Source organism: Vanessa atalanta, chromosome 16 (assembly GCF_905147765.1).
Source record: "Vanessa atalanta chromosome 16, ilVanAtal1.2, whole genome shotgun sequence".
Taxonomy (NCBI): domain Eukaryota; kingdom Metazoa; phylum Arthropoda; class Insecta; order Lepidoptera; family Nymphalidae; genus Vanessa; species Vanessa atalanta.
The window spans coordinates 1,042,173-1,055,666 of record NC_061886.1 but is presented as its reverse complement, the minus strand read 5'-3'; the positions used below and the strand labels follow the sequence as shown (position 1 = coordinate 1,055,666).

The 13,494-nt window shown below is 35.2% G+C and overlaps 2 protein-coding genes across 3 annotated transcripts; one reads left to right on the top strand and one right to left on the bottom strand.

Annotated features, from left to right (window-relative positions):
- The first annotated feature begins 311 nt into the window (after window positions 1-311).
- Window positions 312-4,616, top strand: LOC125069775 (vesicle transport through interaction with t-SNAREs homolog 1A). The gene is made up of 6 exons (XM_047679347.1): window positions 312-541; window positions 850-908; window positions 2,264-2,384; window positions 2,709-2,914; window positions 3,019-3,062; window positions 3,342-4,616. Exons 1-6 carry the CDS (start codon window positions 448-450, stop codon window positions 3,406-3,408), a joined length of 591 nt encoding a protein of 196 aa, XP_047535303.1. The 5' UTR covers window positions 312-447; the 3' UTR covers window positions 3,409-4,616.
- Window positions 4,617-6,145: 1,529 nt separating this feature from the next.
- Window positions 6,146-13,056, bottom strand: LOC125069827 (general vesicular transport factor p115). 2 transcript variants are annotated; one of them, XM_047679416.1, is made up of 9 exons: window positions 12,863-13,056; window positions 11,975-12,109; window positions 10,778-11,724; window positions 10,276-10,597; window positions 9,156-9,300; window positions 8,413-8,661; window positions 8,165-8,337; window positions 7,264-7,551; window positions 6,146-6,298 (listed from the first exon to the last, which is right to left on the bottom strand). In XM_047679416.1, exons 1-9 carry the CDS (start codon window positions 12,938-12,940, stop codon window positions 6,203-6,205), a joined length of 2,433 nt encoding a protein of 810 aa, XP_047535372.1. In that variant the 5' UTR covers window positions 12,941-13,056; the 3' UTR covers window positions 6,146-6,202. The 2 variants fall into 2 exon arrangements, with proteins under 2 accessions (XP_047535372.1, XP_047535373.1); XM_047679417.1 differs by having other exon boundaries at window positions 8,413-8,579; window positions 9,296-9,300.
- Between the last annotated feature and the right edge of the window lie 438 nt (window positions 13,057-13,494).

Sequence of the window (13,494 nt, the reverse complement as noted above, 5' to 3'; positions counted from 1 at the left end):
ACTAATTATTATATTTTATATAAGTTTCCTTGTTTAATGGATAGTAAATTTTACATTATAACATTTTATGTTACTTAACGAAAAATTAATAATGCGTTTGTAAAAATGATCTCATTCGTCATTGTGATCTCAAAATGCAGTGATTAATTGCTTAATAATTTATTTTTGTATGAATGTAATAATACTATTTAATTACTCCATTATCGAATGTATTAAATAATAGTATCGATTTTATATAATTTTAAGATTTATTGAACTAGCAAGTAGCAACACTATGGTCTGTTATTGACTTATAAATTATAATTATTGATAGTAAGGGAGGTTTTGACGTTGATTAACAATAAAATTATATTGCAATTATATTTTTGTTAATTTAATGGAAAGTATTTTCGTATAAATGTACATTGATGTTAGTGGTATGATGTTATTTGGCGTTACTTAGTTATAATGTCTACTTTAATTCAGTCATACGAGCAGCAGTACTCTGTCCTAACAGCTGATATAACAGCTAAAATAGGGCGATTAAAATCTGCTAGCGACGGTAAGCGGTACTTTAAATATTACATTTGAATGATTTGTTGTGTCATATTCTATATCAATTATCATTAGACTTAATGTCTGTTTGTAGGTAACATTGTTTTTAGTAATTATTTTATTTTATTTTGACTTGAAAGGGTGGAAGGGTTCTGTAGCAGCAGCTACAAGTCTTAATTATATGAACCAATTCATATAATTAAGACTTGTAGTTGCTTACTTTCTATAAATTAAATGCTGCAATATATAATAAATTGTACTAAATATTTTTTTTTTATATACATAGTAGTTTTTAGGATATTAATAATTTTTCAGACGATCGTGATCATTTGTCAAGAGAAATCCAGTCGAATTTCGAAGAAGCAAATGATTTGGTATGTATTTTCTTTTTTATTGGCTTTTTAATATTTTCCCTCAACTATCGACTCATCAAGTAAAAAAAGTAACATTAATATTTTATAATTTAAGCATGAATGTTAAGAGATCCTTTCAAGACAAAATATATTATAAAATAATATAATAATCTGAAATATTTTATTTCAAGTTCCAAGTTAATTCTATGATTTAGACCATAATTATTATCACTTATATTTTACTTGAATTAATTAAAAAATGAATTTTAAACTTTAGTTAAAAAACATTAATAGATAATGCTTCTTACAAGAAAAGCATTTATATAAAATGATAAATAAGATTGATTTTTTTATTAGTTAAATTCTATTTATGGATTAATTTTTTTTTTTTCATTAATCATAGATTAACTGTTTAGTTTCTTTCTAGTTCCTATCGGTTGAACTTGGTTGAAACTCTAGGTAGCATTGCATTTAATTCTTTGACATGATTCTAAAGTGCTAATAAGAGCATACTTTAAAAAAATATTATTTTTATTTTATTTTGAAATAAGTATGGTATAATTACTACATAGGCTGCAACAATCCATGTTCGATGGGCTTCTGCTGTCTCTCTATAAAAGTAATTGGTGTGTGAACCTTGAAGTGTGCCTACATAGATTTAATAATTCAATGGTTCTTTCACGAGGTTGTTATTTAAGAGCCTAAAAATATGGATCTTGCCATCTAAAATAGTGTAGACTCATGAGTGTGATTACCTTCAGATGGTGACCTTGTAGGTGTTTAATGCAATATTTTCACTCCAGAAGTAGAAGTTAAAAATAACCTGAATGTACAATTTTTAATCTATTTATTTGACTAAAACTCTATATATCATAAATTGGAGCTCCGGACGATTTAGAATAAAATGCAGCGAAACTATCCAAACTATGATCTATATGATACGATTTGCTATTATAATGATAAATTACACGGGGGCTGTACGAAGCTTTACAAAATACAGGCGAATAAATTGCTAAGGAAATGTGTATATGTCATTGGTTTTAAAATTACTCAGGATATAATACTCAGGGCCATCTTAGCCAACTCCGGAGCCCTAGAAAATTCGAGAATATGTGGTCCTGATGGGGATTATAAAACTGACCAAGTACCTTTTTCGCGCCATTTGTTCGAAAATCAATAATAAATGTCATAGATGATTTAAGTTAGCTCTACACATGATATTTCGTCAGGTTTTGTCCTCTAGTGGCAATTATTATTACTTTTAAGTGTTGCCAGACAATTAAAGTACTCCCTTATTTTCTCTCTAAATATTTTTTGGGTTATATATGACGCTTATTGAATTAAATTACTTATTGAATTAAAATTTGTTTTCCCAGCTTGAACAGTTGGAGTTGGAATACAGAGGAGCTGGCTCTGGGTCGAGGGTAGGCGCCTACAGGGCTGAGCTGCAGCGAGTAAGAGAAGAATACCGATCGGTGGCGAGCAATAGTGCAGCTTGTAAGTATATTCAAATTAGCTTTGCTTTAAATATCTCAACAATGTAAAAGGAAAATGCTAACTATGAGAAATTAAGTTTTGGTACTGCATTTTCAGAAGCATAACACATTCGTGTAATATTGTTACTGTGTGTGAACACGAGTGCGTGCAGTACATTCATGAAATAACATTATATTTATTTTCTTATTACTTGACATATATATACATAACATACGCAAGCGACAAAATATAAACGCATGCGTAATAATGTGTTCTTATCATATGGAAGTGGCGACGCAGTTTAGTAGGTATTGTTACGCTATAGTTTATTAAAATAATTCCCAGATAATATAGATCAAGAGGAATATGACGACTGGTCGATGGTCAACGACCAGCGACGGAAGCTGCTAGATAATACGGAACGACTAGAGAGATCCGGCAAGAATCTCACCGAGGGCTACAAGGTGTTGCTGGAAACCGAACAGATCGGGGCTGCGGTGCTCCAAGACTTGAACGCTCAGAGGGAAACGATTCAGAGGTCTCGCGGACGGGTCAGTCGTATTTTCTGAATAACCTATGACTGTGGTACACCGTAAGCTCGAACAGCGAACGAGAACTTTACCGTATTAATGAATTCGAATATTCGCGCCCGCAGCTGCGCGAGACGGACGCACAGCTGAACCGCTCGTCGCGGCTCATGAACAGCATGCTGATGCGGCTGCTGCGCGAGCGCGCCGTGCTGGCGCTGCTGCTGCTGGCGCTGCTGGCGCTGGGCGCGGGCGCGCTGTACGCCTACGCGCCCTAGCACGCGGCCGCGCCGGGCGCCGCCTGCGGGCCCGGCCCGGCGCCCGGCCCAGGCCCGCGCCGGCGCGCCGACCCGCCCATCGGGCCGCTGGCCAGCTTCGGCATCGGGCTCGTGGCGGGCTCCGTCACGACCATGACGGCGGTGTACTTCGTGTACATGTTCCGGCGCCTCGAGAACCTCATATACCTGGTGCTCAACCGCGACGAGCGCATGTGTCTGCGGTGGCTGTTCTCCATCTGAGCGCCTGCGGCCGACGGTTGGGTACCGACGATGTTACCCCTGACGATGTGGGTAATATTCTCACTTCATGACGAGAAATAATTAAAACTAGTTCTATCTACTTCGTTAGTGTAATATGCTATTTGAATCATTTATGGAAACACGTTGCGGATTAAATTCCGCCGCCGTGGCGCCCGGTCGGCGCTTCACACGCTGCGATGCGATCTCCTTAATCCTATTAATAAGATAAAAATAAATTAAATAAGGAAACTTCATTGTTACTTTTATTTTAAATCGACGTATTACATTTAATAAGCAGTTAAAATGGCACTTTATTCACTTTAATCTAGTGGCGTTAGATGTAAGAATTATTATTTATCTGTGATCGTTTGAATTTTTTATTATATCACTGTAACGGTTTTATTTCTTAGACAGTTTATTTTCTTATTAAAATAGATATTTCATATTCTAGGTGTAATATTATACAAAAGTTAGGAAACACAGAGTATAAACTATAATTATGAAAATGCACATTCTAAATTTGAAAATTTCCAACACGTCACGTGACTATCAACGGTATAAAGACATGTAAAAGATTGATTAATAATTTATAATAACATTTAATTTGTAATTAAAATACCTTTAAGATTATTTATTTGTGAATTATTAACTTTTTTTAAAGTATCTTAGTAATAAATTCCATATAATCACAGCTAAAGCAAAATATTAACATAGATATACATAGAGTAATCGATAATTAAATTTAAATTTCTAGGGCCTAATGTAATTCTGGCCATAGACATTTATATTCGTAGATAAGTTATAACCGTTTGTTATCCACTTAGTGACCACCGTACTGTGGTGCGGTGTTAGAGTAATACTGGAAATTAGACCGGTCTGTCTACCTATTTTAAATTAAAAAAGGTATATACCATACTTAGCAAAACACAACTGTAATTACGGAGGGGTATTTTAGTATCAGATATCTGCTCAGTAGCAACACTAATCATTAATATATATTAATAATTAAATTATTTAATAGATTAATTTCTAGTTTATAAGTGGGTGATGTCGCTATTGTTCTTCATAGGTAACTATGTTAATTGTCATTTCGTTAATATTTTGTGTATATCTGTATTATTATTCTTATGAGAGACTGTCATATACTATAGCTAGAAAATTGTAGATAGATTCTTAAATTCTCGCTAAGCTTTTGTTTATATGATAATAAATTTCTGATGTCAAAAAATTTGTTTATACTTTTTGATATCCCTTATTTTCCTTCAATAATATAATTTCAACTTTTTATTTATTTATTATATAAAACAAATCTTGCTTATTAAGCATATATAACCGTGGTAAGTTTAAGTGGAACGATGCCATTTCAAGTCTTTTTTTTAAAGATTAACTAATTGACACTTTGGTGCTTAAGCTAACTCAGTCACACTATACTCTATTTCAACCATGAGGAAAAAAGTCTAATAAACAACATTTGAAATATCATTGGTCGAGAGCTTGATTAATCTGTGATATTTATTATGGATTTGCGAAAAAAGGGCGTTTTGAACGGCGACGAAACTGCGGAATTTTGGAAGAAAATTAAAGTGGAAATAAATACATAGTTAAGTGTAATAGTGTTGTATTATAGACAAAGATATATTAATCATAAACTCTTAGTAGTGCACAATATAGCTGAGTTATTAGCAAATCACAAGAAATACGTAAATCTAAGGTTTGTTTTTCTTTGGAATAGGCTATAGAGTTATAATGGTCAACGTCAAGTAAGCTTTTTTATATGCCCATCTGGGAAGGTTCATCCAATCATTAGATATTCTACAGCCAAACAGCAATACTTGTGTTCCGGTGTAAAAGGGTGAATCCCATCAAAAACATAAATGTAAAAATGAGAGCCAAGTCCAATATTATGATATATACCTGGGTTGTTGACTTCAACGACAAAAGAACTGAGATCTAAATGGGTGCCAAGTACAATGGTCCTTCCTAAAATTTATTTGTAACTACATAAAATATCATTTCTTCTTATAACAGGATAATATATTGTTGCCTAAGGTCTGTCTTGGCTAGTTCGGTTAGTAGTAGTTAGTAGTTTGGTTATTTTTGGTAAATTTAATTTTATTATTCGTATATGAATACGAATAATAAAATTAAATTTACAAAAATAAAATTATTTGATCACCAGTCAGCAAGGACAAAGCAAGTTAGCTAGGATTTTAATAAAAAAATCTATACAATAAATTATTTATTAATTGATTTTTATTGATATTACATATTATACATTTATTATAAGATACTATATAATTATATATGTACTTTTACAAATAAACTATTAACACTTTTTCATTTACAGATAATTAATAACACTCTTGTGTTTGGAGTTGACTAAAAAGTTTTAAGCCCTAGTTGTAAGTTTTAAAGTTTCGTCATATTCAAGTTATTAATTACATTATAAAAAAAAATTGACATTCAAATTAGAAATTGTTTATTGGTTTGAGACAAAAGCAACCTTATTTATGGTCCCTTAAAGGTCAGGTTTCAATATCTACATTATTTTTCTAGAAATTGATTAAGATTGTAGTTTTTGTGTTTTTTTTTTATAAATGTAAAATTATTAAAAATTTAGGCTGTTTTAAGACTAGAAATAAAACAATAAAAAAAAGTCATCTTAAGACATTAACCTGACTATTATTTAACAGAAATCTATTAGAATTCAAAAAAGGTTTCAAGCAAAATGCGTATAATTTTAGAGCACTAGTCTTTAATCTTATTCATAACGCATTATTCATAACTGGCAGCACTACGTTGAGTTTTCTTCTGGTTCTATGACATTGTCTTCCTCGATTGAAGATCCCATACTCAATAGTTTCATGTTATATTCGTTAAGTTTTAAATCCTGTAAGACATAAACAAATATTGTACAAAAAATAATTAAAAACAAAGATTAATTAACAGAGATAATTATTGTCTTCATTTGTTTGATGACCTCCGTGGTCGAGTAGTGTGTATACCGGTTTTCATGTGTACGCCACTCCGAGGCCCCGGGTTCGATTCCCGACGGAGTCGATGTAGAAAAAGTTCATTAATTTTCTATATTTTCTTGGGTCTGGGTGTTTGTGGGTTGGTGTAGTGGTGGTACAAGTGCTTTAGCTACTTACATTGGTTTCAGAGTAATGTGTGTGATGTTGTCTAATATTTATTTATATTTTTTGTTTATAAATTAATATCTATTAACAGTTAAGATGCGATTATTATATTAACATTGCATGGATTTTATATACAATGTGGCTTTGGCGCCAACGTATTAAATCATACGCCTAGTAATATATCGCGTTTTAAGACCAAACACAAAATAACAATCAAATACATTCATTAACTTAGCTACAGGATATTTTGTTTTATTTCATTATTTTACAACATCCTGCAAAATTATCGTAATTATTGTTACATAAATACCAGCGGGTCAATAACGTACGGCCAAAACAGGTCGAATGTTGCCGAACCGAACTATTCATTCATAAATTATTAACCTAAAGTAATGCCGGCTGAAATCAAAGAGGACTGTGCGGGGAGCGGGGGAGCGGGGGAGCGGGGGGAGCGGGCACGTCCATAGCCGTTTGTGAAAATAAATTGGTTCGAAAACTTATCTCTTTTATTTTTCGTCTATTTGTTTTTTCGATAATTTTATCAGCCTTTATTTTAATATGATAACGTCGGTGCCACTCTTTACATATTATATGTTTATATGTATGTATAGATTATGTGTTTTCCTTATTGTTTTCTGGTATTAATTGGCAAAGAAGGAAAACATTGTTACTTTTATATAACAATAAAGTTTTACCCATATCAACAGTGTCTTACCTGATCAGCGAGCAACTCTAACAAATCATCTTGATCCTTCTTCATTTTCTCCAACTCCTCAGCGGAATTCTTCTGACTCTCTCTAACCACATTTAGATCTCTGGTCAACCGTGTCACTTCATCTGTGAGCTGCTGTATCCTAGCCTCGTACTCGCCAATTCTAGGGTCCGGTGGTTGAACCAGGTTAGGTTGTGATTGTGGCAAGGAATTAGCAGATACTTGGGCTTTGAGTAGCGTGTTCTCGTCCTTGAGAAGAGAGTTAGCTGCCAATGAATCATTCAAAGCGCTCTGGAAATAAATTATTGTATCAGTTTTTAATGAATAATTTTATTAGTATTATGTTATGAATCTTGAAAATTTTACGCCTCACATATATTAGTAATTAATTTATTGATAAAATTATGTTTCATAATTATTAATTTAATTAAATTTTTTTTTTTTATGAAATCTGTATTTTGCTAATATGTAATGGTTATGGTCAACATTCATCTATTTTTTGCACAAATGTCAGAATACCTTTGAAAAAAAATATGTTTCTGTTTCCCTATTCTTATATATACTAGCTACTTCGAGCATTTTTCCCCTTGATAAATGTGACAGTCCCTCTCCATAAGTCATAGTGTGACAATATAACCTTAGTCTACAACCTTTCTCAGTAAATGGATTACCTAACACATTATTTGGGACTGGCAAATCTTGTAATTAAAGTATTCAAAAAAACACACAAAGTTTTTATGATATTAGTATAGAATACTAAAAAAATTTAGAACATAATTTACTGTTCACATTTTAATAAATAGAACATAAGTAATATTTCAGATAATATTGTAAATCTTGTAGGACTTTTAGTGTAATTACAAAGAAGTGCAAAGTATCTCGAGAGTTGTGTATAAGTGTGTACCTGCAGCGAGGCGGCTTGCCCCGCCAGCGCCTCCAGCTGCTGCAGCAGCTCGCTGAGACGGGCGTCTTGCAAGCGAATAACCTGCTTGTACTGCTGCAGGTCTGCCTCGGACGACTGCCTCTCCTCGTTCACTCCGTTCTCCTGTTTCATCTGTACACTCTGAATGAGAACGCCTGGAATAAAAAGTATCAATTTAAATATCTCACCCGGGTGATATCAGACCCCCGGAAGCTAAGGTTTAGGCGCACCTTCGAGGCTCTTGAAGAGCCTGCAGAACTCGTAGTCGACGAGCACGTCGGCGGGCGCGGCGCCGCGCAGCTGCGGGTGCTTGGCGGCGCGGTTGTACAGCTCGTGGCGCGACACCTCGCCCAGCTTGGCCGTGAACGTCTCCAGCCCCACGCGCTTCAGCAGCAGCTGGCGCAGCGAGTCCGCCGACTGGCTCGGCACCGAGTCGTCGTTGAAGTGGATGCAGATGGCCAGCAGGAACGCCGACAGCCCTGCGCCAGCGGAACATTGGCTCGCATTTTGTGCGACGAAATGTAGGAGGAGATGCAATCATTACGGAGCGTAACAAATATTCATAAAGAATGGCGTTCATTAGGCCTTTTTATGTATATTACTTACGGGCATTTTGACTCGACCTACTCTTGATCTATTGATGATCTACCTAGTGGATCTACAGAGTGGACAAACCGTCGGCCGACCTTATACTAAAACTCGACTCGAAAACGCTCTGCATCTTTTGGTACAAGTACTACGTGTATTGGTACAGTATTTTTTTCAATTAGGTGACACAAAAAAAGTCTTCTTATTTATTTATATAAATTATAGAAATAGTGAGGCCATTTTTACTTTTTACTTTAGTTTTTCTCATTAGAGTTGCCTCTCGTGTTTGCCGTCTCACTGGCCCACTGGCCTCTCGACAAAGCTAACACGTACAAGTGGCTCCGTGAGGGTGTGCCTGTGGAGAGGGGTGGGGGTCGCGGCTCACCCTGCAGCAGGCAGTCGTTGTCGTCGTGCTCGTTGCAGCTCGTGTGGTTGACGAGGCAGGCGACGGCGCCGCTGGCGCGCAGGAAGCACGCCACGGCGGCCGGGCAGTGCGCCGTCCACTGCGCCAGCAGCATCAGCAGCGCCACCTGCGCGCATTGCGGCTCTTTTGAGCTTATCTCGTGGCTGAATTTCAGTACAAGTTGAAAGATCAACCTTTTTCTAATATGATATCATTGTAGCGGACGTTCTTGTAGCAAAGATTACACCTTTAGTAACTTCAAGAGTGCAGCGTTTTGAATACGCAAGAATAGTTTTATTTGTGTGTCTGTTTCGTGATATTTTAAGCCTACAAACATGATTAAATCTTTTATACGACGAATATTTATTTCATGTTTTTGTCCCATACGTAGCTCAGTTGACTGAATCAAATAGATTCGTATTTATTTGAGCTTTACTTCTGCATATATCTAACATGTGAAATAATTTATCAAATCGTTGCCCAGCTCCCTAACCGTTGGTTGAAATTTAATCAAAGTAGCTAAATAATACAAAAACCAATTATTCATATTATTATACTAAATTATTATAAACGAGGTCGAAATATGTAGATCCAATTCCCAATGCCCTTAACATTCGCCAAGGCGAGAATTGAAGATCGAAGTTGAACTGGCAAAGTGCCCGAGAGTCTTAACATCCTCTATCGCGATTTGGTTGAACGAAAAAAATTTAAATGGGACTTTGTTGTAATTATTTTTATATCGTAGTTGTCTACGACGACGGACGACTAGTATATCTGATGTTGAGTGGTCACATTCGTCCAGATACCGGTACTGTAAGAAGTACACACTTTTACAATGCCACTTCACCCCAGCTATGTAACCTCAGATGTTCCCCTTGTACATATAATCACACTAAAGAATATAGACTAAAAATATTGCTATCTCTTTCTTATGTGTATGGGATCATTTTGGGTTAGAAACTATATTATAAGCAAAATATAGAGCAACTACCAAGTAAATTACCCAATCTCACGACAAAAGTCTCCAAAACATCTCTCATTCGTGATGTGGATTGTCTTACTTTTTATTGTCTACAAAATTAAGAGACTCACGTTCACTTACCTTTGACTGTAACTTGGTCGTTTGTTGCAACAACAACGTACACTGGTGCAACAACGATACGGGGGTACTTCCGATGTTGGTAGCGAGTAGCACCCTCAACAGCTGCTCTTTCTGAGTCGTGTTGTCTATGAGAGCGTGCATGAGAGCAACCGCTGAGAACCAGTTGGAGAGGAGGTCGGACGAAAAGAGGCCTCCGCAAAGGATCTGCCCGCTGGTGAGGCTGGACACGTCAGTGGAAGACGGCAGGAGAGTTTGGACCAGGTTCGCTTGGCTGACCTCGTTGCGGTAGAGGTAGCATTGGAAGCAGTAGAGTACAGCGCACCTTTTTTAAAATACCATACTTATTTATAATCAGTTGAAACTATACAAGACTTAAGAGTTTTCCAGTCAAATAAGATTTAGAATACATTCTGTAATTAGTACTGTTCTATAATGTTCTATGAATTACTATCAACTTTATCGCACGCAAATTTCTATTCCTTTTATATTTTTACATTCTTACCTTAGGGGAAACGGTTGCTTCTCATTGACCATCGACATAAGGAGCACTATGATGGCCGGCCGCGGCGGGTACGAGGGGGCGATCACGGTCCCGATGAACTCCTGGTTGGTCGCGTCTCCTCTGACCACTTCGCCCACGGTATTTATAGTTTCCGTTAAGATATCCGCCGGGACGCCGCTTGCCATTAGAATGTTACACAACGCATTCAAAAGTCCCGCATTGTTCATTATCTTTTGACAGTTTGAAACGATCTGAGCGGAGTTGCTCGGAGAGACCAATGTCCTGACCAGTTGCAGCATGCAGTGTACGTTTGACACTTTCTGTGGAGACCAGCCGGCTTCTTCGGAGTTGTCGGGAATGTTGAACATTGGGAGCATCTTCTGTATGTAACTACCCTCTTTGAAAAAGTTAATATTACTGCTGTTATTTTTCAACAAATTGAGCATAAGCAAAAGACAATCTTCGACTATTATTCCACCATCAGAGTAACCTTCGGTGCACAATATTTCGAACAGTCTGTCGAATGCGTTTTCGAAAGCGACTATTTTCTGGATATTGGCATTCCCTTTTGTTAATTTAATTAGTAATAGAAGAGTTTCGTTTCTGATCACCTCTCTATTATCTGATAGAAGATCCATCATTTTAGAGACACCCATCGGTTTGTCGAGAATAATTTCCTGTATATCTTTAGTCCTATTGGTTAATAGAGATATTAAAAGCTGTACAGTAGAGAGTCTGACTCGAAAATCATATTCGTCTAAGAGGTCTAGAAGTAGTTGTATATTATGTGGATCCTTTATAAACATTTCTGTGAATTGATCACCAATATTCATCGGTATGTGAGGCTTATCTTCCTCCTCTTCGAATTGTGAAGGTGACACAATATTGTTGAGAGTGTCCAGTGCATAGTTAACTGTTTCATTGTCAGCCTTGTCAAGTTCTAAAATCTGTAAATATGAAATTAAAGCTAGAATTATACCAACAAAAACAGGCATTTAAGTATATATTGAATACATATAACTAGGAAGGAATAGAGTTTAATACAAGTTTTATAATATTTTATTCTATTCAGTATAAATTTATAGTTATTGTTACAAGTAATGGAATACTAACATTGGGTTAAGTATTGGGTACATTTGTAATAAACAACATATATATACTATATCTGAAATTAAAAAAAAAAACATTTTTTTATACCTGTCTCAATGTGTCGAGGCCCTGAGCACCAACTTCTAGGCGGTACTTCCTGGACATGGCCTTCAATGCCCTGCAAGCATCTCTGCGATCTTCAAGCAAAGTAGAATTACTTGCTCGTTCCACAAGCCTTTCCACCTGTTAAAATATGAAATTACACATATACAAAATGAATTTTTAATTGTGAGCAGAGATGACTCAATGTTGCCTTATGGTATGTGATCACCTCTCAGAGAGATGGAGTATATATATATAGATATCCCACCAATTTTAAGTAAATATTAATACAAACCAAAGGTCACATTTTTGATACATATGGATGAGGTATACTTGATATAATTCAAGATAAATTATATCAAGATACATATAGAAAATGTAGTGGTTGATGGTCTTCGAAAAATACACAATTTGTCATGAGACTGGGATGATCAAAGTTTTGTTAAATATACATAAGGCAGCACTAACAACCGGCTGGGCCCCCTTAAACATCAGATGCCTCTCAAACCAGTAGGCCAAGAATGCTATAGATTTTTCACAATTAAGATTCGACTGAGACCAATCAGTTGTTGCTCTCTTGTATGAAATAATTTTTTACAATTAAATTAAATTTTGTATAAGCTGTGTGACAATTTATAAAACAATTCATTCATATATTTATTATCTGTTTAATTTTTTTATTATTTACTTATTTATCGAGCTGGAGCATTTTCATGTTAAGACATCTAAGGAAGTTAAATCATCAAACGAAATCACATAGACAAGTAATAAGTTTGCAGTGACACATAAATATACCATCTACACCCACGTTGTTAAATGCTGAAATCTATTTACTGCTAAGTTTATAAATAGGTCAATTAATTCTTAATACTCAAAATATCTGAAAATCGTCACCGTTTCAGCAACCGACGGCTGTTGTCCAGGTTCGGGTGCCCCGAGCACCGTTTTCAGTCCACTTTTTAAGAAATCCATTTTGTACGAGTGTCTCCCACTATTGGCTATCGTTTTATTTGTTATTCTAAGTGAAACATATCGATATATTAGAAAAACCACAGCAATATTTATTTCAACGACACGTCAGGGTATAACTAAATTGACAATTGTTTAGTTGTCAGTGGATATCAATGACATGTTGTGAATTATTATTATTCTGTGCTAATGGAATCGAGTATTCGATACAAATCATAACATTAAGTCATAACAAATATATATTAGTATTAAATTATTCACTATCGACCAGAAGATAAAGATATCTGGATTTATCTACTGAGTTTTTGGAAAAAACTAGGAATAGACCCTGAGTATATATTATTATAGTAAAAGAATTTTTTCAATTGAATTGAGCCAATTAAAATTAGGTTAATTAAAATATGAAGTAGTTTTTTACTTTACTATATTACTTAAAATAATATAGAGGGATAAAATTGGTACATTCGTAACTTTTATAGTACGTATTATATGAAAAACCTACAGTGATTTAATTAATATAGTAAATTTCTAAAATAAAATCATTACATACAACAATG